General features: G+C 37.9%; 1 protein-coding gene and 1 pseudogene across 1 annotated transcript; both read right to left on the bottom strand.

Annotated features, from left to right (window-relative positions):
• Window positions 1–668: 668 nt before the first annotated feature.
• Window positions 669–4,950, bottom strand: LOC130961716 (glucose-6-phosphate 1-dehydrogenase, cytoplasmic isoform-like; annotated as a pseudogene).
• A 15,022-nt stretch (window positions 4,951–19,972) lies between these two features.
• Window positions 19,973–22,756, bottom strand: LOC130960460 (O-fucosyltransferase 36-like). Its single transcript, XM_057885853.1, has 3 exons — window positions 21,210–22,756; window positions 20,768–21,017; window positions 19,973–20,405 (listed from the first exon to the last, which is right to left on the bottom strand). Exons 1-3 carry the CDS (start codon window positions 22,427–22,429, stop codon window positions 20,229–20,231), a joined length of 1,647 nt encoding a protein of 548 aa, XP_057741836.1. The 5' UTR covers window positions 22,430–22,756; the 3' UTR covers window positions 19,973–20,228.
• Window positions 22,757–25,401: the final 2,645 nt, after the last annotated feature.

Below are 25,401 nucleotides of genomic sequence, written 5' to 3' on the forward strand. Positions count from 1 at the left end.
CGACAAAGAGAAAACACATGAAGAAAGAATGCGAAAAAGAATAAGGAGAAGGAGGAAGACGAAAAAGAAGACATTCCTTGCGTAAATGAACGTGAGAAGAAGCGTGGGGGAGAAGAGAAGAAAAAACGTGGGGGAGAAGAGAAGAAGCATGAGGGAAGAAGAAAGTGAAAAAAGCGCGTGACTTAAAATCACTTGGACGGACGTGGAGAATATCTCTTTGGAAAATACTATAATGTGCCTTTTCTAAAACTTAATTACCCTAAAATTAAAATAAAATTTACACGGATCACACCTAATCAATTTGACAAATTCAACATGAGTTAGTGATTAATTATCTATTTTGTCATTTTCAAATTTTTTTTTACAATTTTTTCCATATATTAGTATTAGGACAACTCTTTGCTGAGATTTCGTTCCTCCATCATAATACCTTTTGTGGACATTTTAATGATTTTATTCCTCAAATTGGATAGTAATTTATTAAAAATAGTTTTTAAAAAAACATTTTAAATATTATAATGGAATGAAGAAGAATGGATTATCTTGCTCCACATTAAAGACAAACATAAACAAGTGTATGCAAACCAAATTCGTAACATACCCAACTAACTCAACTTTGAAGAGAGTACATTTCTTAGAAAATCCATAAACTAGTACCACCCATTATATATAGGAGGGCTCCATATAAGGTTTTTATTGTATATACATTATATAAGCAACTAATAAAGCGGCCTCTTTACAACAATGGGTGTTTCAACATAGCCTGCTTTTTGCAGCAATTCAACGGCCTCTTTCGGGCCTCTACCGTATGCCTCATAAGGAAGTGGCTTGAACTCCCCTCTGTCAATTCTGTGCAATAACGGGGTAAAGATCTTCCATGATGCCTGATATAGTTAAGCACATTACATTAGTCTTTCAAGGATATATGAAACATTGTATCAAACCATGTAACAATTTGTTACCTCCACAATTCATCTCTATCGAACGAATTATTGCTGATCGCCTCTAATCCTGCAAAACACGATACAATTGCCATTATTATTCAACTCAAATCTGTTTCTTTCGAATTATCGAACTAATTAGTAACTCTACCGTTAGTGTTATTACGTGGCTTGGATGTATAAATAAAAGAAGGATAGAAAAAATTGAAAATTCATAAAACATGCACTGGGAAAGCGAACATACGTGTCGAGAATGAGATTCTCATAAGCATCCTCAATGGTAACCCCTTCTTTCCCCGCCAGTAGGACAACTCCTGTTCGCTTTGATATGTGGACATCTTCAACTTACCTAGCTTGTACTGCAACAACAGCAGATATCATGGATTTGTAAAAGTCTTATGCAGCAAATGCATAATCTAAATCTAACATATAATGGTTTTTTAATACACTTAACATTAAATTATCAAGTGAATGAATACAAGAAATCAATAGATGGAGTGCACTTCTTCAGTGATTCGACAAGAAGATTTAGTCTAATTATTACAAGTTGGGATAAAAAAAAATAATTTTGGATTTAACCATGTCGGCATTTAGATATCACGAAATTTGATTCCAAACAGTATATTGGGAGATCTATATTTGCTATATGAACATCAAACTTCCAATCTCAATGAATGCATCTGACAATATAGAGAACCGTCGAAACGTAGGCGATCATATACCATAAGCTTCATGTAAATAGTTTCTAAAGGCTGTAGGCAGATACGAAACCCATTTCTCCGATGCATCTGACCTAGACATGCACAAGTTTACAGTGAGGTTTCATTTTGCAGACATCGATATTTTGATGAATGAGAAAAAGTATTTACTAGAAAACATTTATATTCACTTTCAAAACCGATAAAGAACAGGCATCTATGTTTGTCATGTTTGCGATTATGGATTATTGAGATGATCAACATCTCAATACTTTTTATGTATGAAGAGATAACACCCGAAAATGAAAAAGGTACGGTACCAGAAAATTTTTGGAAAATTTCATGAGGAACATCCTTGAAAATATCAGCAGGAACATCCTTGAATTGAACACGTATCTCTGTTTTTCTAGAATTTAAGGCCTTCCCTGCTTTTAGTATGAAAGGAACACCTGATGCCAAAAAGAAAATCATGGAATGCGTGACAAGATAATTATGTATTTTCCTTTGGGAAGAAAATGCTAAATATTTTATCATACCTTCCCATCTTTCGTTGTGTATGCGCAGAATAACAGATGCAAAAGTTGGAGTGTTCGACTCATCAGGTACGGTTGGGTCATCTCTATAGCATTCTTATTGTCCAAGAACAACCTCATCGTCGCTAACAGGTACTACTGATTCAAGAACCTGCATTTTCTGTGACCAATAGAAAACAATTTAGACTTTGATTGCATGCTATGGAACACCTCAAAATCTAGATAAATATTGAAGTGCAACAACGAAAGGTTCCAGTTATGAAAATATCTCATTGATTCAATTGAAATTTGCAAGTATGAGAACCCGATTTAAAAGGAGAACAAAGATTTTCTGTCTGATATTGATGGCCTCATATCAGAAAAGTCGAATGAAATAGCAGCATAACATGATAATTTCGGCATAAATTGAAGGGAAAATGCGCACACCTTCACTCTCTCATCCCGAATGTGGTCAGGATTGAGAGAAACAGGCCTTTCCATAGCAACCAAGCAGAGAACCTAAACGGTAGAAAAGTGATGAGAAAAATTCAACATATTCGATATCTTATGAGCTATGATTTAACAGAAGCATCCACCTGACAAGACAAAATAATTATAACAATGTCAAAGTATATTATTCTATATCATTATGAAAATGAAGAGTTCACCTGAAGCAGATGGTTTTGAATAATGTCTCGGATAATTCTGCCAAATTAAAAATTGTACACTAATGATTTATACTTCCACAGACCTAATAAGAGAAATTCTATACAAAACGAATAATAGATATTCAATATTGATGCATATAAAAAAAATGAAAAATCAAAGTTCAACGTTCAATATCATCAGTGAAAGTAAAATTGCTATACAGAAATTCTTTTCATTAGTATCTCTCACTCATCATTTGAAAGCATCATTGAATAATTTGACTAAAGCAAAATTCTACACATACCCATATTGGTCAAAATATCAACCATGGACTTCAACTTTAAAATCCTCTTTGAAAATTATCTGCAATGAAATCAGCAGCCAAATGTTCATTTGGTATGTACATCCAAAAAAATGTTGACAAGATTAACCCTTAAAAGTTACAACGGTGTGTGAAACCATTAAGCCAATTCCGTAACTTTGACTTTAAAAAAAATCTCACCTGTACATTGTCGATGTTGTCACGGTTCCAAAGAGACAAAAACAATTGATTTGCAAAACGAAGTACCAACTTCCTATAAGAATAAAATGAAAAGGGTTTAGACAGAGCTCATGGAGCAGACAATAAGTATTAAGTACATCATCATATAACCATTTTTTACCATTTTCTGCACTAGTTCTTTTCCCAAGTAGTGACCAATACGGTAGATTTGTGGCTCCTCAAACAACTCTCCAATCTGAGTACTTAGTTCTTCTGCAGATTCTAGGTCCTTTCCAAAAGGCTTCTCAACAACAATGCGTATCCACCCACCAAGATTGGCTAAAGGCAGCAAATGTAGCATCAATAGAAACAAAAGTTAGACATTCCGGATAATAAGCTAAAAGTTATTTCATTATTATTTCCTTTTTAATCGATACATAATAAATAATAATACATGCAGTCATCCTGTAAATAAAAAATCTACACCGGCAGCAGCTGTATTTATAGCATTTAAACATAAAATATATGTTAGAACCATAGATTATAACTCTTACATTTATTCATGCAACAAGCCTTGATCATCTTGCAAACAGATGGATATACTGAAGGAGGAAGTTCAAGATAGAAAAGCCGCCGAGACGAACCCCCTCTGCTGTTTTTCGAATATTCATGCTCTGAAATCTCTTTCTCCAACAAGCGAAAACCTTCCTCAGAATCGTAAGAGCCACTTATGTATTTGATCTAAATGGAAGAGAAAAAATGAGACAGAATGAACATTTTAGGCTGATCAGAAGTGTTTTTTAGTGAGACTAAAATGAAATTTATATACAAGTACAACAACGCAAACAAGGGAAATGCTAACCAGATTCAGAAAATCCCATACATCTTCCACCTGTTCCGGGGAATCATCTTCGTCAGGAATAAGATACCTGCACGAGTCATGTTTGTTATGCTTATAAACAGTTTAGATACTATAAATTAAAATCTATGAACTAATAGGATAACGCAGTTTCTATAGAACAACTTGGTGAAACAACCCGCGAACAAGAATTCATGAAATGTTGACCATAGAAAAAAGTGTATAGTAAAGATTTCTTGGCTAATTCAAAGGAAACAATTGCAACCATAAACTCGTCTCCATAAATATTTGGAAAAAGGAAGATGCACTTTTCTCTCTGGAAAAAGCCTCACTCTCGCAATTGATCTCTCAGTTCGTCATCAGAAACTTCTGTCCTTGCATAACCAAAAATTTGAACTTCTGTTGGCGGTAGTAATCCCTAAAAATAAATTCACCAAGTGTAAGAAACAAATCCTTCAAGAAAAAGGAAACAACTATTAGAAAATATCCCATCTACAAAAAGAACAATAGCAAAGACTTTGATATATTGCTCTATAAACAGAAGGCACCAACCTTCTCATACAGGTGGAAAAGTGCCAGAAACAACGACTTCTTCTCAGCCAGATCACCAGAAGCACAAAGCAAAACAATGGAGAATGAGCCAGTTTCAGATACATTTGAAGACTCTCTTGTTCCCATCCTTTAGCAACTATTCTGGAATCTAAATTGGGAGTGGTCTATTTATCATGTATCAAATCAGAAGAAGAACTTAGAAAATATACTATAGCTTTAATTAATGTTAATGAAGATTCCCACAAACTAATAAGCATAAAATTGATTCTCCAAAACACAGAATTAACCATCAGAAAAAAACATCATCAAACCAAAAAGTAATAAATCAACAAATCACTCCATCCAAATTCAAATTCAAATTCGATGCCTTTTGGATTTAGTTCCAACACAAATCTCAATCACACCACACAAGTTGATACTTTATCAATCAGGCTACTCCCCGAACATGCCTACAGCATGCTGATTGGCCATAAATTCCTTCCTCATGAGTCTTCTCCAACACGAATCTCTTACCCAGAATCTCCCTCATCTTTTTACAAAAATCCCACTCTACTTACCAGACTCTGATCCTTTAAGAATTAGGGAAGTGTTTTTCTACGACTCGCTTGCCGTAGTTCTAACTTTTCCCGTGGAAGGACCAGAGGAGAGAGTGATTCAGCTGCTAACAAGCGCACCAAAGAAAAATGAAAATACCCCTTTTAACTACCAAATTTATCAAAATGAATCCAGATAGAAACAAAAATAAAAAGCTACAAACTTTTATCAAGCATGCAACAAAGTTCAGCTGAAAACAAAGTAAAAGCCACACCTAAAAAATATAAAAATTTGAGACCAACCCAATTATCAAAATCAAACCTAAATTATCATGGAGCACGGGATCAAGACACAGGAACCAATAATATTAGGATCAAAAGGGTGATCCACAAACAACAAACACATGCAAGGAGCTAGTTGAAATGGAAAGTGTGAATCCAGAGCAGAACTGCCGAAGAGAGTCGCAAAGTCAAGTTATCAATATAAACACTACCTTCTGTTGTTGTTGTTATTGCAAAAACCTAGATTGATTTTTTCATGGTTTCACCGTTTCAGACCATGCCAGCCAATATGCAACTCTGTTGGCTTCCCGGGCAAACCATTATTTAAAAAGGGTCTCTTTTATTATTGAGGTTTGGGAAGTTAGTTGTATATATACAATGAAAACAAATTTAAAGAAAATAAAGAGAAATTTTGGGGAAACAACAACTCAAATATTAATGTGACAATAAATTGAATCAATTAAGATATATTTAAACTAATTAAATTAAATTATTGATATAATAAATTAATTATAATTATTTGGCTCAATAAAATAATTTAAATAAAAAATATCTTATAATTATGCTATGTAAAAATTATAACACTTTTAAAAATTATTAATCAAAATACACAATACAAATAATTTAATACAAATTAAAACAAAATTAATTCATTTATTACAGTCAAATTAAATAATTAATATAAAAAAAATGCTAGAAAGTTATTATAATTTATTATTTTTAGCCTGTAGTTAGTTATCAGTATTTAAAAATGTGTGCTAAAGTATAAAAAAAAATGCTAGATGGTCATCAGAGTATTTTTCTTAATATAATTAATTAGTTATAGTTAATTGGTCAAATAAAAAATAAAATATTGAATAATTTGATCTTTATCTAAATCAAATCAAATATATGATTAATTATAACACTTTTAAAAACCATTAATCAAAAATACATAAGACGAAAAATTAATATAAATTAAAACAAAATCAATTCATTTATTTGAATCAAATCAAATAATTAATATCATTAATTAGTTATAGTTAATGTGATCAAATAAAATATTAAATAATCTAATATTTATATCAATCAAATCAAATACATAATTAATTATAACACTTTTAAAAAATATTAGTCAAAACACATATAACGAAAAATTAATATAAATTAAAACAAAATCAATTTATTTATTTTAATCAAATCAAATCATTAATATAATTAATTAATTATAGTTAATGTGATCAAATAAAATATTGAATAATTTAATATTTATCTCAGTCAAAATCAAATATGAACTGGAAAAATGAACATACATGTCGAAAATGAGACTCTCATAAGTCTTCGAAATAATAACCTCTTGATTCCGCCGCCAGTAGGACAAGCCCAATGAAATATTTGGACTAGGGGTGTTTATGGATCAAGTGAAACCGGATTTGATGTGATTTAGATTCGGTCTAAAATATATACCGAGCCTATTTGTTAGATTTAAATTCGGTCCTAAATCCGATGAAATCTACACACTTTCGGGCCACGATTATACCGGATAAAAACCGGACCGTTAACATTACCTTCTTGTAAGTTAGCATGTGAAAATATCCAAATTTTTAAGACTCCAACCATTATTTGACATGGTAAAATTCACTTAGAAAAATGTAACAAGAACCAACCCTTTCTTAAAATTAAAGCATAACCACAATCAATATTAATATTGTCTAATAACACCAAATATTTAAATCAATACAAATAACACAATATTATGCATTAGTCTAAAGTCTTATGCATTTTAAATATAAAACATTAACTTATAGTCTTATAATGACTAATAACACAATATTAAGATTTACAATACTTAAATTCCACATAAGAATAGCTATCATCCATCACTAATAACATAAAATATTAATTGTGTATGATGACCGGGCCACCGGGTCGAGTTCGGGTGACTCGAAGTATGGCCCGGATCCGACCCAAAATAATGACCGAGTCTATTTTTGAGACTCTTACTCGGCCCTAAACTCGGTGAAATCACACCAAATTAGTTCCTAAAAGATTCGAAACCGGACCGGGTCTTCGGGTCGGTCCGGACCGGGCCATGAACACCCCTAATTTAGACGGTATATGTCCTGATATTCATTCAGTAAGACTGTGTTTGTTTACAGAGACAGGACACTGAGACAGGGACACAGAGATATATGATCGTGTTTGGCAAAAGAGATATGGATAGAGACAATATGTCTAAAGACACTGAATTAGTGTATTTTGTGTCTATATCCTGTTCTCGAAAACAAACGCAGCCTAAAGTACGAAATCTCTCAAAGAACACTTCATAATTTGGGACTAAGCTCTTCAAAAACTCTGATGGATGATTATCAAGTGAATTAAGTTCGAGACATATTAGCATGTTCCACATTGAAGATCCCGTACTCTTTACATTATGCTTTTTGAAAAAATTCAGCAACTCTGATTTTGTCGGTTATATTGTTCAGAGCACTTTTAAAGTATCAATGTTTGTTTTTTGACCCAACCATCTTCCTCAGATAAATAAATAAAAATGTTAGTATCCTTTAAAAGTCAACTTTTGATCGGCCTTTTTAAAAATTTATTATTATTTAATTAATTTAAATACTGTTACGGTAGGTAACCGGAGATTAGTCCAATGGATAGCGTTCGGCGGCCCAAGTGTATAACAAAGGAGGACTCCAGGTAGGTCCGCAACTCGGGAGGCTCCGTCCGACTTGTGCTCGTGTGTGAATGGGGGGTGGTACCTGCAAAGACACTCCGATGCCTAAGTTAGCAAGGGTGTAAGCAGGTCTTAGAGAGTATTGGACTTGGAGATACCTGAGGGATGTCAGTGTATTTATAGTGGTGAGCCAATAACCACCGTTGGTGTAGTGCCGTATCTTTAGGGTAGTAACCGTCCCTATTATCTTGGGGAGGTTAAGATATGGCTTTATGAGGCGGTTAGAGAGATTTTAGGGGCGGTTACTCATTTGAATGAGTGTATTATCTGCCAGCCAATCTCACATCCGACCTCTTCGAATCAAGTCGTGAATGACACCGACTTCTTATGTAAAAGGCGGCGCTTAGCTAGGCCTAATCCTTTAGATTAGGCCTTTTAGTTGGATCTGGGCCTTAGTATTGGGCCAGGGTATGAACAGTGCCCCTACTTGAGCCCAAATTTTCTTTAAAGTTTGGGTTCAAGTATTCAACTCGGGTGCGTAGTCGACTTGTTTGAAAGAATACGGATCTTGGAAACCGACGTGATTTTCGCGACTTTTAGTTTCTGACAGTTACGTCAATTCAAGCGTCGTGTCCGTTGAGAAGGCGTTTAGGGATTGAGGGCTTTGGTAACGGTGCAGTCGCATTAATGGCTGCCTCGTTTTTACCATTATGCCCCTTAGCCTATTTTATAAATACTTTCCCTCTCTTTCCATTTTCCGTTTCCGCGATCTTTCAAGCTTCTCCTTATCCTGTTCGTGTTGCATCCTTGCGTTCAAAGATTTCTGTTCTTCCCCAACCCTCATTTTCGGATAAAGGTTAGCTTTGCCTTTTTTATGTCATGCTTTTTGTTTGCATGTTTTGTTTTGCAAGTAGATAGGTTGACCTGTAGATTCTAGTTTCGAATCTTTCTCCTTAGAGGCCGTGTTTTTTGATTTTTCCTTTTCTTTTCCCTTTTTGTAGGTTTCTGCCACTTTTCTTTATATATAAAAAATGGCTTCCGTAGACGTTCTTTCTCAATGGGTAGATGTTACGGTCCTTGGGGAGGAACCGTTGGTCGACGCTGAGTTCATCACTCATCTTCGCACTCATCACAGGCTCTGTACTTCAGAGGAGGACGAGCCCAAATATGAACTGATAATCCCGGGTCCTGAAGACCGGGTCTGTTTTGGGAGAGAAAATGAGGAGGCCCCTCATTTTTTCTTTATGTATGAGTGCATGATCACCCGTTTGGGTGTTTTTCTTCCTTTCTCAGATTTTGAGATATCTGTTTTGCATCATTGTAATGTCGCCCCTACTCAACTTCACCCCAATTCTTGGGGTTTTTTGAAGATTTATCAGTTTATAAGCCATGCTCTGGACTTTCCGACCTCTCTAAAGATTTTCTTCTTTCTCTTCCATGTGACCAAGCCCTTTAGTGGGCTCAACAATAAACAGCAATGGGTATCCTTCCGAGCCATTCAAGGTCGGAGGATTTTCACCCTTTTTGATGAATCTTTCCACGACTTTAAAAACTTCTTTTTCAAAGTTCAAGCCGTAGAGGGTCACCACCCTTTTTTTCTGGATGAGCATTCCTCTCCCCGCTTTCCCCTTTATTGGTCGCCGCCCTCCTTTTGTGAAAAATATGGTCCCGATGACCTGGATGAGGTGGAGGCGGCCATTGTAGGATTTTTCCGAGAAGCGTGGGGGAGGTCCCCTTATTTGGATACCAGAAAAATTCTTCAGGGAACACCGTCTTTCGTTCAATCTCAAATAGGTAGTGCATGCATTCTTTATTTCCGAGCTGTTTTCGCCGACTTACATTTTGCCGACTTGTAACTTGGTTGTTTCTTTTGTAGATATGGCAAAAAAGAACGCTCAGGAGGCCTACCAAAGGGTCCGGGAGGCCAAGGCGAAGTCCCGGGCTAGGTCCGGGGGTGCCGGGGCGATCACCTCTCCTCCTCCTCCACCTCCTCCTCCTAAGAACACTGGCACTCCTTCTCAACCCATTGTCATTTCTTCCTCGAGTTTGCCCCGACCACCTCCTTCTGCCCAAATTCTCTCCGAGCCCGAGAAGAAGAAGCGCAAGACTTCAGAGTCTGGCTCTTCTTCTTTTGATGGTGGGGTTAAGGCGGATGCTATGGCATTCGTCCGAAAGAACATCTATCCTTTTATCAGTATGGATGATGTTTCTGTTCGAAACCACCTCACTACCATGGCTGAGGAGAGTTTTAGGGCGGCGGGTGTTTGCGGCAAACTTTTGGACATCTTTGAGAAGGCTCCCTTTAGCTCCTTGGGTGCAACCTCGAGGGTTGAGGAGTTGGAGGGGAGACTTTTTCTTTTTGAAAAACATGAGAAGGAGTTGAAGGAGGAGAGAGATAAATTGAGGAAGGAGAGGGATCACCTTAGGGAGGAGGTAGGTAAGCTCCGGGCTCAGTGCACTTTGGAGGCTAACCTGAGGAAGACGGCGCAAGACAGCTACCATAGCTTATTTCAAGATATTGTGGCCGTGAGGAAGGACTTGCTGAACTCTCGGAACGCATACGCCGAGTTGGAGGACTCTATCGCCGATGGTGCCGAGGAGTCTTGGAGAATTTTCTTGGAACAAGTCAGAGTTATCGCTCCCGACTTGGACCTTTCTCCTTTACATCCCGACAAGGTAGTTATTGATGGCGCCATCGTTGATCCTCCTGTCCCCGAGGTCATTTCCGAGTCAGACCTGAAGATTCGGGGACAGAGAATTATCGAGTCTCCTCCTCGTCCTACGGATGCCTCGGGTTCTTCCTCCGTTCCTCCTCCCGGTTCTGGTGGCGCTTCTCCTGGTGGTGGTGATTCCTCTATTCCGATAAAAAAATGACTCTTTTATTTTTATGGTTATATGGGGGCCCGGCCTGTGGGTCTCTTCTTTTTTAAACTTTATTTCTTTGTTTGGTGGTTGTGAACAATTGCTTTTTCTGGCCCTTTAAGGCCGTAAATAAAATATTCCAATCCGTACCCTTTTTTGGATAAGGGTTTAAGTTACCTTGAGCGTGCACATGCTTTTCTGTTTTGGATATGTTTGATCTTTTCTGAAGAAACCTTTTGTTGGCTTGTATTGTTTTCTCAAGCCCCTTTTCGTTCAAAGGTTTGTATGCAACCTTTGAGCTTTTTCCAAGTTTCGATATCTCTTTTGTTTATCCTTTGTACTCAACTTTTGTTTTAGTGAGTTTTTATGACTTAGGTTATTTTTTGCGATGCGTTTTTCATTAACTCGGAATATATCCGAGTTTTTCTACTCGGGTTCTTGTCTTTGACTTATGAGTCGGACTGTTCCCGAGTTTAGTACGATCAACTCATATAACCTCTTTACGCCGACTTGTACCTCGTCGTTTCATCCTGACGACCATGTTAGGTCGGTTCATGGGATTTTCACGTTTTGTCGAGCTTAAGTCGGCGCGTTTCGTAGAAAGACTTATAAAAATAAAGAAGGATATTTAAGAGAGATATAATAAACGAAAAAGATCTTTATTAACTGGGAAGGTACCTTTTTGCTACTAAGGGTTTTGATAGCTTATTTTCCCTTAGCCTCTACTATGATGCCTCATTAAAAACCCTTCTCCAGAAAAAACCCTTTTCTTTGGGAAAAAATCGTGAAGTTGGGAAAAGAGTACATCAGAGAGTAGAGTTCGCTTCTAACTGTAGTACCTTTTCATATTACAAGCATGCCACGACCTCGGTAGCTCATTGCCATTTAGGTCGGTTACTTTATAATAACCTTTTCCTAAGACTTCTTTGACTTTGTACGGTCCCTTCCAATTCGCGGCGAGTTTTCCCTCTCCCGATTTGTTGACTCCGATGTCATTTCTGATTAGGACCAAGTCATTTGTAGCAAATGTTCTTCGAATGACTTTTTTGTTGTACCTCGCAGTCATTCTTTGCTTTAGTGCAGCTTCTCTTATCTGGGCCCCCTCTCGGACTTCGGGGAGCAAGTCGAGCTCCTCTTTGTGCCCCTGTATATTTCCGACCTCATCGTGGAGAATTACCCTTGGGCTTTGCTCACTGATTTCTATTGGAATCATGGCTTCTACGCCATAGACTAATCTGAAAGGCGTTTCTCCTGTGGCGGATTGGGGAGTTGTCCTATAAGCCCATAATACTTGAGGGAGCTCTTCAGCCCAAGCTCCCTTTGCTTCCTGTAATCTTTTCTTTAATCCTGCCAGTATGACTTTGTTAGCCGCCTCGGCTTGCCCATTGGCTTGTGGGTGTTCTACCGAGGTGAACTGATGCTTGATTTTCAGACTGGCTACTAGATTCCTGAAGGTGGCGTCGGTGAATTGGGTTCCATTGTCTGTGGTAATGGAATAAGGTATCCCATACCTTGTGATAATGTTTTTGTAGAGGAACCTGCGACTTCTTTGGGCGGTGATAGTGGCTAGTGGTTCCGCTTCTATCCACTTTGTGAAGTAATCTATTCCCACGATCAAGTATTTGACTTGCCCTGGTGCTTGGGGAAAAGGACCTAACAAGTCCATTCCCCATTTTGCGAAAGGCCAGGGGGAAGTTATACTGATGAGCTCTTCTGGTGGAGCCACGTGGAATCTTGCATGCATCTGGCATGGTTGGCATTTCTTCACAAATTCTGTGGCATCTTTCTGCAAGGTTGGCCAGTAGAACCCGGCTCGGATTACTTTTCTGGCTAATGACCTTGCTCCGAGATGATTTCCGCAGATTCCACTATGTACCTCTTCCAATACCTCGGCGGTTCTTGAGGTCGGCACGCACTTCAGCAATGGTGTTGATATCCTTCTTCTGTAAAGGACATTTCTCACCAAAGTATAATGTTGTGCTTCCCTTCGGATCTTTTTAGCTTCTTTTTCCTCTTTGGGGAGGATGTCGAATTTCAGGTATTCGACTAAGGGATTCATCCATCCGAGGTTTAGGCCGATTACCTCAAGTACCTCTTGTTGATCCTCTGTTTTGATACCGAGGGCTCTTGGAGGGTTTCTTGGATCAGGCTTCTATTGTTCCCTCCGGGTTTGGTACTTGCTAACTTGGATAGGGCGTCAGCTCTGCTATTTAGATCCCGAGTTATGTGCTTAACCTCGGTTTCCGCAAAGTGCCCCAGGTGTTCCAAGGTTTTTTCCAAGTATTTCTTCATATTGGGGTCCTTCGCCTGATATTCTCCACTTATTTGGGAAGTCACCACTTGTGAGTCGCTGTAGATCATCACCTTTGTAGCGCCAACTTCTTCTGCTAACTTTAATCCGGCAATCAAGGCTTCATACTCTGCCTGATTGTTTGAAGCCGGAAATTCAAATTTTAAGGAGACCTCTATCTGGGTTCCTTTTCCATCCACCAATATTATGCCTGCGCCGCTCCCCGTCTTGTTGGAGGATCCGTCTACATAGAGTTCCCATGTAGTCGTTTTTCCCTCTTGTTCACCTGCGTATTCCGCTATGAAGTCGGCAAGGCACTGGGCTTTAATTGCAGTCCGAGTTTCGTATCTCAAATCAAACTCGGAGAGCTCTATCGCCCATTGAACCATTCTCCCTGCAACATCCGTCTTTTGAAGGATTTGCTTCATGGGCTGGTTCGTACGGACTCTTATTGTGTGAGCCTGGAAGTAAGGTCGTAGCCTTCGTGAGGCTATCACTAAGGAGTAAGCAAACTTCTCTAGTTTGTGGTACCTTAGCTCAGGGCCTTGTAGAACCTTACTGGTAAAGTAGACCGGGTGTTGACCGACCTCGTCTTCTCTGATCAGGGCCGATGAGACAGCCCTGTTTGCCACGGATAGGTATAGGACAAGGTCTTTTCCCGGTACTGGTCGGGTTAAGATAGGAGGCTGGCTTAAGAATTTTTTGAACTCTTGGAACGCCTCCTCGCATTCCGGAGTCCATTCAAACTGGCATCCCTTCCTTAATAAGGAGAATAATGGAAGGGATTTTAGTGCCGATCCTGCCAAAAACCTGGAGAGGGCTGCAAGTCGGCCATTAAGCTGTTGAACCTCTCTCAGACAAGTCGGACTTTTCATTTCTAGGATGGCTCTGCATTTGTCGGGATTGGCCTCAATCCCTCTTTGCGTTAGCATGAAGCCTAGAAATTTCCCTGCTTCTACTGCGAAGGCGCATTTTGCGGGATTTAGTCTCATCCCATGCGACCTTATAGTATTGAAAACTCGTGAGAGATCGGTTAAGAGGTCGTTTTCTTGCTTGGTTTTTACTAACATGTCGTCGACGTATACCTCCATTAGGTTCCCTATATGGGGGGAAAACACTTTGTTCATCAGCCTTTGATACGTGGCTCCTGCATTCTTTAGTCCGAATGGCATGACCACGTAGCAATAGTTGGCTTTTGGTGTGATGAACGATGTTTTCTCCTGATCGGGTTCATGCATCGGGATTTGGTTATATCCCGAGTAGGCATCCATGAATGACAGGTATTGGTACCCCGAGCTGGAGTCTACCAGGGTATCAATACTCGGTAGAGGATAAGGGTCCTTAGGACATGCCTTATTCAGGTCGGTATAGTCGACGCACATTCTCCATTTACCATTTTGTTTTTTGACTAGCACTACATTGGCTAGCCATGTTGGGTATTTGACCTCTTTAATAAATCCGGCTTCCAGGAGCGCCTGTACTTGTTCTTCTACTATTGAGGCTCGTTCTGGGCCGAGCTTGCGTCTTCTTTGTTGTACAGGTCGGGACCCTGGGAAAACCGAGAGCTTATGGGACATGAGCTCGGGATCAATCCCGGACATGTCGGAAGCCTTCCATGCGAAGAGGTCGGAATTAGTTCTTAGGAGTTCTCCCAACCTTTGTTTTAGGGTTTCCCCTAGGTTGGCTCCTATGTAAGTGTTTTTTCCTTCCTCTTCACCGACTTGTATCTCCTTGGTTTTTTCTCCCGGTTGAGGCCGTAGTTCTTCTCTGGTTCTTGCTCCACCCAACTCTATGGTGTGGACTTCTTTGCCCTTTCTTCTCAGGTTTAGGCTTTCGTTATAGCACTTCCTTGCCAATTTCTGATCTCCCCTCACCGTTGCTATTCCTCCGGGAGTTGGGAATTTCATGCAGAGGTGAGGAGTTGATACCACTGCTCCAAGGCGATTAAGGGTAGTTCTGCCGATTAAGGCATTGTAGGCTGACCCTTCCTCGATGACTATAAAGTCTATGCTCAGAGTCTTTGATTTTTCCCCTTTTCCAAAGGTGGTGTGAAGGGGTAAAAATCCCAGTGGCTTTATTGGCGTATCCCCTAACCCGTATAGGGTGTCGGGGTAAGCTCTTAACTCTTTTTCATCTAACCCTAGCTTGTCGAAGGCCGACTTGAAAAGAATGTCCGCCGAGCTTCCTTGGTCTACTAGGGTTCTGTGGAGATGGGCGTTGGCTAGGATCATAGTTATCACCACGGGATCATCATGCCCGGGGATTATCCCTTGCCCATCTTCTTTCGTGAATGAGATGGTGGGGAAGTCGGGTGTCTCTTCCTCGACTTGGTAGACTCTTTTGAGATGTCTTTTGCGAGAAGATTTGGTGATCCCGCCTCCCGCAAATCCTCCCGAGATCATATGGATATGTCTCTCTGGGGTCTGTGGTGGCGGATCTCTCCTGTCCATATCATCCCGCTTTCTCTTTCCATGGGTGTCCGACCTCTCCATGAGATATCTGTCAAGCCGGCCTTCTCTAGCCAGCTTTTCTATCACATTTTTGAGGTCGTAACAGTCGTTGGTGGAGTGACCATATATTTTATGGTACTCACAATACTCGCTGCGACTTCCCCCTTTTTATTTTTAATGGGTCTTGGGGGTGGCAGCCTTTCAGTGTTGCATATCTCTCTGTATACGTCCACTATAGAGGTCTTTAGAGGAGTATAAGAGTGGTACTTCCTGGGCCTCTCGAGACCGAGCTCTTCCTTCTTCTTGACTTCCCTTTCTCTCTCCCTAGAGGAGGAAGTGGGTCCAGGTCGTGAACTCAGGTCTCTTAGCTTTGCATTCTCTTCCATGTTGATGTACTTCTCGGCCCTTTCTTGTACATCACTTAGAGAAACGGGGTGTCTTTTAGATATGGACTGTGAGAAGGGACCTTCTCTGAGTCCATTGACTAACCCCATTATTACTGCCTCTGTGGGCAGGTCTTGGATCTCTAAACATGCCTTATTGAACCTTTCCATATAGGCTCGTAAAGACTCTCCGACCTCCTGTTTTATTCCCAGGAGGCTGGGTGCATGTTTTACTTTGTCCTTTTGTATTGAGAACCTCATCAAGAATTTCCTAGAGAGGTCTTCAAAGCTGGTGATGGATCTCGGGGGAAGGCTATCGAACCACTTCATCGCTGCTTTCGATAAAGTTGTCGGGAATGCCTTGCATCTCGTAGCGTCGGAGGCATCGGCTAGATACATCCGACTTTTAAAATTGCTTAGATGATGCTTTGGATCCGTGGTTCCATCATAGAGGTCCATATCAGGGCTTTTGAAGTTCGTTGGAACTTTTGCCCTCATTATGTCCTCGCTGAAGGGATCTTCTCCGCCCAGGAGTTGATCTTCGCCTTCATTGCGGGAGTTCTTGAGGGAGGATTCTAGCTGTAAGAGTTTTCTTTCTAACTCTTTTCGCCGTTCCATCTCCTCTTTAAGGTACCTTTCGGTTTCCTTTTGTTTCTCCCGCTCTTGTTCCAATTGCTCCAGGCGGCTATGGACCAATCCTATTAGTTCAGCTACGTGGGATGGTCCGTCCTTTTCTGATTCACGCCCATCTGAGGAATTTACCTTCGGATTTTTTACTCCGGAGGTACCCTCTCTGTGTTGATCATTGTCTTGATGTTGGGCTGTGTCTTCATTGTCATTGCCCATGTCCAGATTCTCTTGCTCAGAATCCGTTTCGACATGGCCTTCTTCATGGGATCTTTCTGCCATCGAGGGATGATCTCGCGGGTCCCCGGCAACGGCGCCAATGTTACGGTAGGTAACCGGAGATTAGTCCAATGGATGGCGTTCGGCGGCCCAAGTGTATAACAGAGGAGGACTCCAGGTAGGTCCGCAACTCGGGAGGCTCCGTCCGACTTGTGCTCGTGTGTGAATGGGGGGTGGTACCTGCAAAGACACTCCGATGCCTAAGTTAGCAAGGGTGTAAGCAGGTCTTAGAGAGTATTGGACTTGGAGATACCTGAGGGATGTCAGTGTATTTATAGTGGTGAGCCAATAACCACCGTTGGTGTAGTGCCATATCTTTAGGGTAGTAACCGTCCCTATTATCTTGGGGAGGTTAAGATATGGCTTTATGAGGCGGTTAGAGAGATTTTAGGGGCGGTTACTCATTTGAATGAGTGTATTATCTGCCAGCCAATCTCACATCCGACCTCTTCGAATCAAGTCGTGAATGACACCGACTTCTTATGTAAAAGGCGGCGCTTAGCTAGGCCTAATCCTTTAGATTAGGCCTTTTAGTTGGATCTGGGCCTTAGTATTGGGCCAGGGTATGAACAAATACCTACTTTCACGAGTTAATACTTAAAATTGTCTCTGAAAGATACTTCGATCTCCATTTTAGTCCTCGAAAGATAAAGTTAATCAAAATCGTCCCCAAAAGATACACGACTTGGTCACGTTAGTCCTTCCGTCAGTTGGATGATGACGTGTCACGTTAAGTGCCACGTGGCACATGATGACGTGGTGGGTGATACCACGTGTCACAAGATGATTAGTTGACGTGTCAGATCAGTGACACGTGGTATGCCACGTATCACTTGACATGTAAAAAAGTTATTTTTAATCAAAATAGTCCTTGAAAGTTCAGACGTAAGTCATTTTCATCCCTAAAATTTTAAAAAATAATCAAAATTAGTCTTTATATAATTTTTTTTAATTTTTTCTTGATAATATTAAATTTAAAATATTTTTTTATACTACTAATTTTAATAAAAATATAATTGACAAACAAAAAATTAGTAATGGTATCTTTTCTTCTTAAAAAATTTGTCAATAAAATTATCTCTCTTTTAAGTCTTCTCAAAATCTCTCTTATTCTTTTCTATTCTAAAACATTTTTCTTACATTATCATATTTTGCTAGAATATATATATACTCAAAATTAAAATGTATGTATTTATTAACCTAAACAAAGTTATATACTCAAAATCAAAATTTATGTATTCAAAGAAAAATTATATAATCTATCTCAAACATATGAAACACACAAAATATTAAATATTTTTAACTATATGGAAGTACTAAAGAAAATATTAATCTGGTCATAATATATATTCGTTAACAGCGTTAATATCTTAGTTGTCAAATTATTTTGGTTTGAGTCAAATAGATCTATTAAGAGATCCAAATCTTTTCTTTTTTTTTTTTTAAATATTTACAAGAAACAAATATAAAATAGCACAAACGAAATTATTAAACTAATCACGTGATTATCACATCTAAATTTATAAGTGATGTTATTCAAGGATTGAAGGAGTGTCATTTTACTTTTTCTAAATAATGAATTTGAAAAAAAATTCAATTTTTCTTATAACTTTCTAAATTTAATTAGTTTTAATTTATAATTGAGAAAGATTATATAATTTTTGTGTGTTTCATATGTTTGAGATAGATTATATAATTTTTTTTTAATACATAAATTTTGATTTTGAGCGTATAACTTTGTTTAGGTTAACAAATACATATATTTTAATTTTGAGTATATATATATATATTCTAGCAAAATGTGATAATGTAAGAAAAAAGTTTTAGAATAAAAAAGAATAAGAGAGATTTTGAGAAAAAGAGAGAGATAATTTTATTGACAAAATTTTTAAGAAGAAAAGATACATTAATAATTTTTTGTTTGTCAATTACATTTCTATTAAAATTAGTAGTATCAAAAAATATTTCAAATTTAATATTATCAAGAAAAAATAAAAAAAAATTATATAAGGACTAATTTGATTATTTTTTAAAATTTTAGGGACGAAAATGACTTACGTCTGAACTTTCAAGAACTATTTTGATTAACAATAACTTTTTTACATGTCAAGTGACACGTGCCACGTGTCACTGATCTGACATGTCAACCAATCATCTCGTGACACATGGCATCACCCACCACGTCATCATGTGCCACGTGGCACTTAACGTGACACGCCATCATCCAACTGACGGAAGGACTAACGTGACCAAATCGTGTATCTTTTGAGGACAATTTCGATTAACTTTATCTTTCGAGGACCAAAATGGAGATCGGGATATCTTTTAGGAACGATTTTGAGTATTAACTCCTACTTTCACATATCAATTGTCTAAAAACTCTTAAAAGTTACCTGTTTTTTATTTTTTTTTTTACTCTGACGATTGAATAAAAAATAATATTTAAAGAATATTTAGTTGTACTTTATTTAAATAGAAACAAGATAAAAAAGATGAACGACTTCGCTATAAAAGGATGCCAACAATTAGCTGATAAATAAAACAACCAACATCATTTATCTTAAAATTGCTTCTGTAACAAATTAAAGCTTTTAATACACTTTCCTAAATTAAATAGGATAATGCTGCAAATCCGAATTTACTGTCAGACAAGTGTAGATTGATGGTGAGAAAGAAAATGAATGAGTCAATGACACAACAAATACAATTGTTTCCTTAGTGGTCAAGGCACGTAAGCAAAAAAAGTATTAATATATTATTACATTGCCACCTACTACTTGCTTAAAATACTGCAAAGGTAATGTCACATGGAGGTTTCTTACTTTAAGATAGTCATTTAATTAACAAATAAATTGCAAATGTTTCCATGCTATCTTAATCTATTCCATAATAGTTAAAGTAGAAATGAGCACATCATAATCAAACAACTTTACTACTATAATCCCCTTTGGGCAAAGCTCTCAAGATGCAATCCTTATTAGGTACCAATACGAGGTTCCATTAATGAAAGAATATGCATAACAAGCAAAACTTAATGAATAAAATTGGCTAATTCTATTATCATACATGATTACTCTCACATTGACAATTGACAAAATTCCCAATCAAACCTATAATAGAGCAACAAACATAACTGGTCTCGAGTCAAGGCACAAAAAAATGGTCTTTATCCTCATTCATTTTCTGCTATAAAATTTGGTTCTTCACCTTGGCAAAGGTACTCATCACACAACGATGCTGATCCCCAATCCTTTCTCAGCCGCAGGATATCTTCGGTGAAAGTGGAACCAGGGGCTCCAATGAACACTGTAGACATTGCACATATCGTTTTGTCTAACATAGCTTCAACCTTCAGTGTGGAAACATTCAAAATTCATATCAACAAAACAATTTTCAAGGAAGAGTTATCACCGCATATAAAAGCTTCTCACTGATGTATTTTCAATGGCATAATAATCCAACCAAACAAAAATGTTTGAAGTGAAAAACGAGTATATAGCAATACACTGCCAAGTGCCATCGCAGATGTCTTTCTTTTTTCGTGATTGCGATACATAAACTTATGGCTCCATCGGGTACCCTTAAACTTCTATTCTCAATCCAACTCAATTCTAAGTTGAAAAGTAAAAACTTGCAGGAGCACCTAAAAGTTCTCAATCTTTCATTTCCTAAATTTCGAAACCAAAGAAAAAGAATACATTGTTATCTCACCTGTGAGTCCCCCTCAATGCCACTCCTGTATAACAAAGCATCCCATTTCTCTGCTGAGTCACGAGCAGGGCGTTTTACAAGCAGAACAGGCTTGCCATCCAGCACAACCATTGACTGAAGCAGACCAGTCTCGCTTTCTGCAGCATCCGTAGAAAGATAAATGACAGGTGCATCGGCCGTTTCAACCACCCTCAAGATGCAATCTGCAGCTTGAGGAATCGGGTAAAAGCAACTTGGTTTCTTAAGATTGCTGTAAACAAGCGAAGTAATCAATCATTAGTAGTAACATTTTTTTAAGGAAAAATTCAGCAATCGAAAAAAGCAAGCAGATGCAGGCAGAGTTTACCACTATCATACTCAAACTTCATATAGACCGATATCATAAAACACCAACGATGAGAACAATAATGACTCAAGCTCCACTGATATCATAATGGCTCACCAGAATTTTAAGAAGCCATGTCTTCGAAAATGCAAAGCGATGAACTTCTTTCCCAGGAAGGTCTGAACAAATCGCTGAGCAGTGAGCACAATGAGGCGGCTAGGTTCAATCAGAGTCTTGCACTTGTGAGCAATAGGGCCACCTGGCTGCATTACCCACTGATTCTCCAAATCAGCAAAGAAAACATCCCCAATAGCCATAACATCATCATCATGACCGAACTTATCTAGAACATCCTTAATCGTCTTCGGTGTTGGCTTCCGAGTATCTTCCTGCCAAACAGGCTCAGGCTTGCTCATTGACAAACCCAAAGACCCCAACTTCTTCAAATGATCATCATCAAGATAACAAGGCTGTGGCAGAGAGAAATAACACAGGAAACTATTAATGTGCAAATGATCCTTCTTAGCACTTGCAAATTCCTCAAAGGAAATCACAACTTTTTTCCCCAAACACTTGTTAATGTGATCAATGTCAATTACCCTGTCATACTGATAATCAATTTTGGAACTTGGAATCACCAGAGTCCTACTAAGAATTGCAGCAAAGAACATATGTTTTTCCAAACAAATCAAATGGTTTGACATTTGGCCAGAAACGCATACAGCAAGCAAAAATTTATCATCTCTAGGATTCCAATCAATGGTTTTTCTCTGTGAGAAGTTCTGATCCACTGTTCTACACCTATTGTAACTAACTCCACCGAACAAATTAGGATTTCTAAAATCGAATTCAGGCTCATTTGTGTTACCTGTTCGATGCGGATTCAGCAGAACCTGCTGAATCTCTCTGTTAAGAGAGATCTGTTTGAACAGCGCCGATTTCAGATCCTCCAATTGATTTGGATCGGAATATGACGCATTGTGCTGAAAAGTTCGATTCCAAGCAGTTAAGAGCCCTAGTTGCTGCTCCCGCAAGAGGTTAATGGCGCGCAATTCGGATTCCTTCATTTGACCGGAGAGATAATCGGAGGAGAAGCTGGCGATAGGGCCATGGCGAATTTCGGTGATAGAGAAGAAGAGAACGACGGCGATGACGACGAGGATCAAGAAAATGTACCTCTTCCGGAGCTGGAATCGCCGAGAGCTCGAGCTGATATCTTCGACGTGGAAAGCGGCGGCGCCGGCGGTGGTGGAGGTGGAGGGAAGAGTGGGAGGCTTTCTAACGTTTTGGTCGATGAGGTTGTGGCGGTCGTCTTCGTCGTCAGAAGACGAATCCATATGGTTTAGTTTGTTAGCCACGGCGGCAGTGTGATGAAGAAGCGAGTGAAGGAGTCAGTGAGTGAGTAGCAGAAATGGTAGAGCCAAAGAGGTTGCAGTTGCAGAAGATCCAGCCATGTGAGTGAGCCAGAGAGCGAGTGAGTGAATCGTTGGTGAGTCACTGAGTCGAGTTGAAGGTGCGTCGGTGAAAGTGACTCGGTTTAGTGAGTAGGTGGCGGTTAGCGAGGAGAGGAGGGACACGGATTAGGTGCGCAACCAATGTTTTGTCCCCGAAGCGCCTAAAACAATTTGTTTTCATAATTTTCTTTATCTTCTCCCTTTTTGTTTTACTCAGTTTTTCACTTTTTCTCTATCTTCCACCTAACCGTTACAGGTTAATCTCCTTACTTCTATTTTTGCCCCTCTCAATTTTTCTGCATCTAAAGTCCGAAATCGCAAAAATAGAATAAGGAATAATATATTAGAATAACGTTTTCGAATATACTCATCTCTTCCACACATGTAACAATGGAATTCGTATAACACATATTCAATTATATATTTTATTATTTAATTTATATAATCTAATATGTTCTTATTTTTGATATTTTAGAGTTTCGAATATAGTGCACAAATGTTCACTGCACTTTCGAATATGTTTCCTTATATTCGAATATATGAGAAGTTATAATGTGTACTATAAATTAAAGAATTAAAAATGTTTAATGTTTAAGGAAAGGAGAGGAGAGGATGTTGCCTAATAGTTTAAATGGCATAGTCTCTCCGTACTCAATTAAGAGGTTGTGGATTCGAGTCTCTTATCTTTAATAAAAATAAAAAAAAAAGAAGAGAAGAGGATGTTCCATTCCAACTTAAGAGTAATTCCAATGATTTTTTATCTCATAAGTAGGATGCTGATTTTGCAATTTAGAGATTTTGACTTGTTCTATGTGTTCATGGAATGATAGGGAAGCAGAGCATATTGGCTTGTTGACAATCATGACTTAGTTTCTCAAATAAGTTAAAATTTTGACAAGTTAATTAGTATTGGATTTTAATTTCTACCACTTACTCTTAGAATGTGAATCACAGAATAATAACAGTAATGAAAAAAATATATATATATATTAAAAAAAACTCATCAATACTCTAACTTACAAGGAATAAAAGAGAAGTATAATTCTGATTGGAACAGTTTTATCCTATAATATTTTTTTATTTCATATATTATTTAATGACTAATAATATTTTTATTTCCTATAATATACTTTGTGTGATAATTTGTGAGAATGAGTAATACAAAACGTAACATGCATGTGCATCAACAAATTCGACTCAATTTAATTCCAACTGCATTTTACACTTTTTATTACTAATACTGATATTCTAATATAATTGTTGTATTCGAAAGTAGATAACACTCATTTTTCTTTATGCATCATTAAGCGCACGATATTAAAATATTTGTGCAATATATTCAATTATCGAAATGCACATATATATTGATATTATATCCGATTATATAAAACAAATATTAGAATATATATAATAAAATATATGGAGTGTATCTAATATAATCCCAAATAATTTGTGCACATTATCTACATCCATATCCCATCTGTTAAAGTCTCGATGTCTGGTATTAGTAAACAAACACAACCTTATATCCAATTTTCTACTTTAAGTACAAAGGGTCAAAATAAGATGAGCAAGATATGAAGAGTCTTGCAATATACACCAAAATTAGGAGAAACAATTATATGAGTAAATTACACAAGATCCAAAGCCCGAACAGAAGAATGACCTTTGACACGCCACAATGCAATATACAAAATGCATAGCCTTTATGATTAATCATGTGAAGGCAAATATATCACAAGATGATTTAAATAAAGTTATATCCTTTAATTTGGTCAAGTATGGTTAGAGGAGTGCAAGTTCTACATGGCTGACAAGTATGGTTATAGGGGCATGTTGCTCCGTTGGGCCAGCATTTCATTCCACCGCAGAAAATCTGGCGAAAAGTTAAGCATGCTTGAACATCTTCATGCTAAGCCAATGGAAGTATACAAGAACCACAATTATAGGGAGAGTCAACGGCACTAAGAAGCAGTAATACCTGTTGTATTAGTCAAACAGAAATGAAAAACATGAATTTTTAATAACACTCACGCTCCTTTGCCAAAGGGGAGGTAACAATAATAGCAATATCGATGATGCTTATAATGATTGTTGATTAAAGAAATCAAAACAAGGATAATAGCATTGTTTTGAATGTTTGTGGTGTCCAAAATAGATCATTGTTCAGATATGCTGAAAAACCAAGGAGCTAGCCATAGAAAATACAAAGAAGCTACAAAAAGTTTGTCTCTACTCAAAATTGAATAATAACACACCACCGAACATTAAAAAGTAATCAATAAAGAAAAGATCAGATTGTATCTCCCACTTCCATGATATATCTCTGTACAACTATCTCATCAATCAGAAATGAGTTTGGAGGGTCATATACCCTTACATGTGTTAAATTTTGGTTTAGAGGATGAAAGAGCATACTCTTTTATGTATTTTACAATAACATATTATGGGCATGAAATCTATAAACAAAATCTATTGTGAAAAATAATGCAATGCCAATCCTTTCCATAGATCAATAAATATGCTAAAAATAATTTGAATTAGAAAGTAGAACTTAATAGTTGTGAAGATTACCAATCATTTTGCATGGCAGATATCACTGCAATATTTGACGGAGGCAAAACCTTGGAAATAATTGCGATAAAGAAGTACACGATAAAGTAAAGAAAGCCAATTGACACGAACAACCATCCCCAAACTTTTCTCTCATCATATGCGGCCATGTGACACTACCTCCAAGAACTGAAACTCATAGAACCAAGTACATGCCAACCTTGACCAGAATCAATGCACCTAAATTATAAAGCAAAATTAGTGCATCAAATTACAAATCAATAATATAAATTTATCAATTG

This window comes from Arachis stenosperma, chromosome 2, assembly GCF_014773155.1.
Source record: "Arachis stenosperma cultivar V10309 chromosome 2, arast.V10309.gnm1.PFL2, whole genome shotgun sequence".
Taxonomy (NCBI): Eukaryota; Viridiplantae; Streptophyta; class Magnoliopsida; order Fabales; family Fabaceae; genus Arachis; species Arachis stenosperma.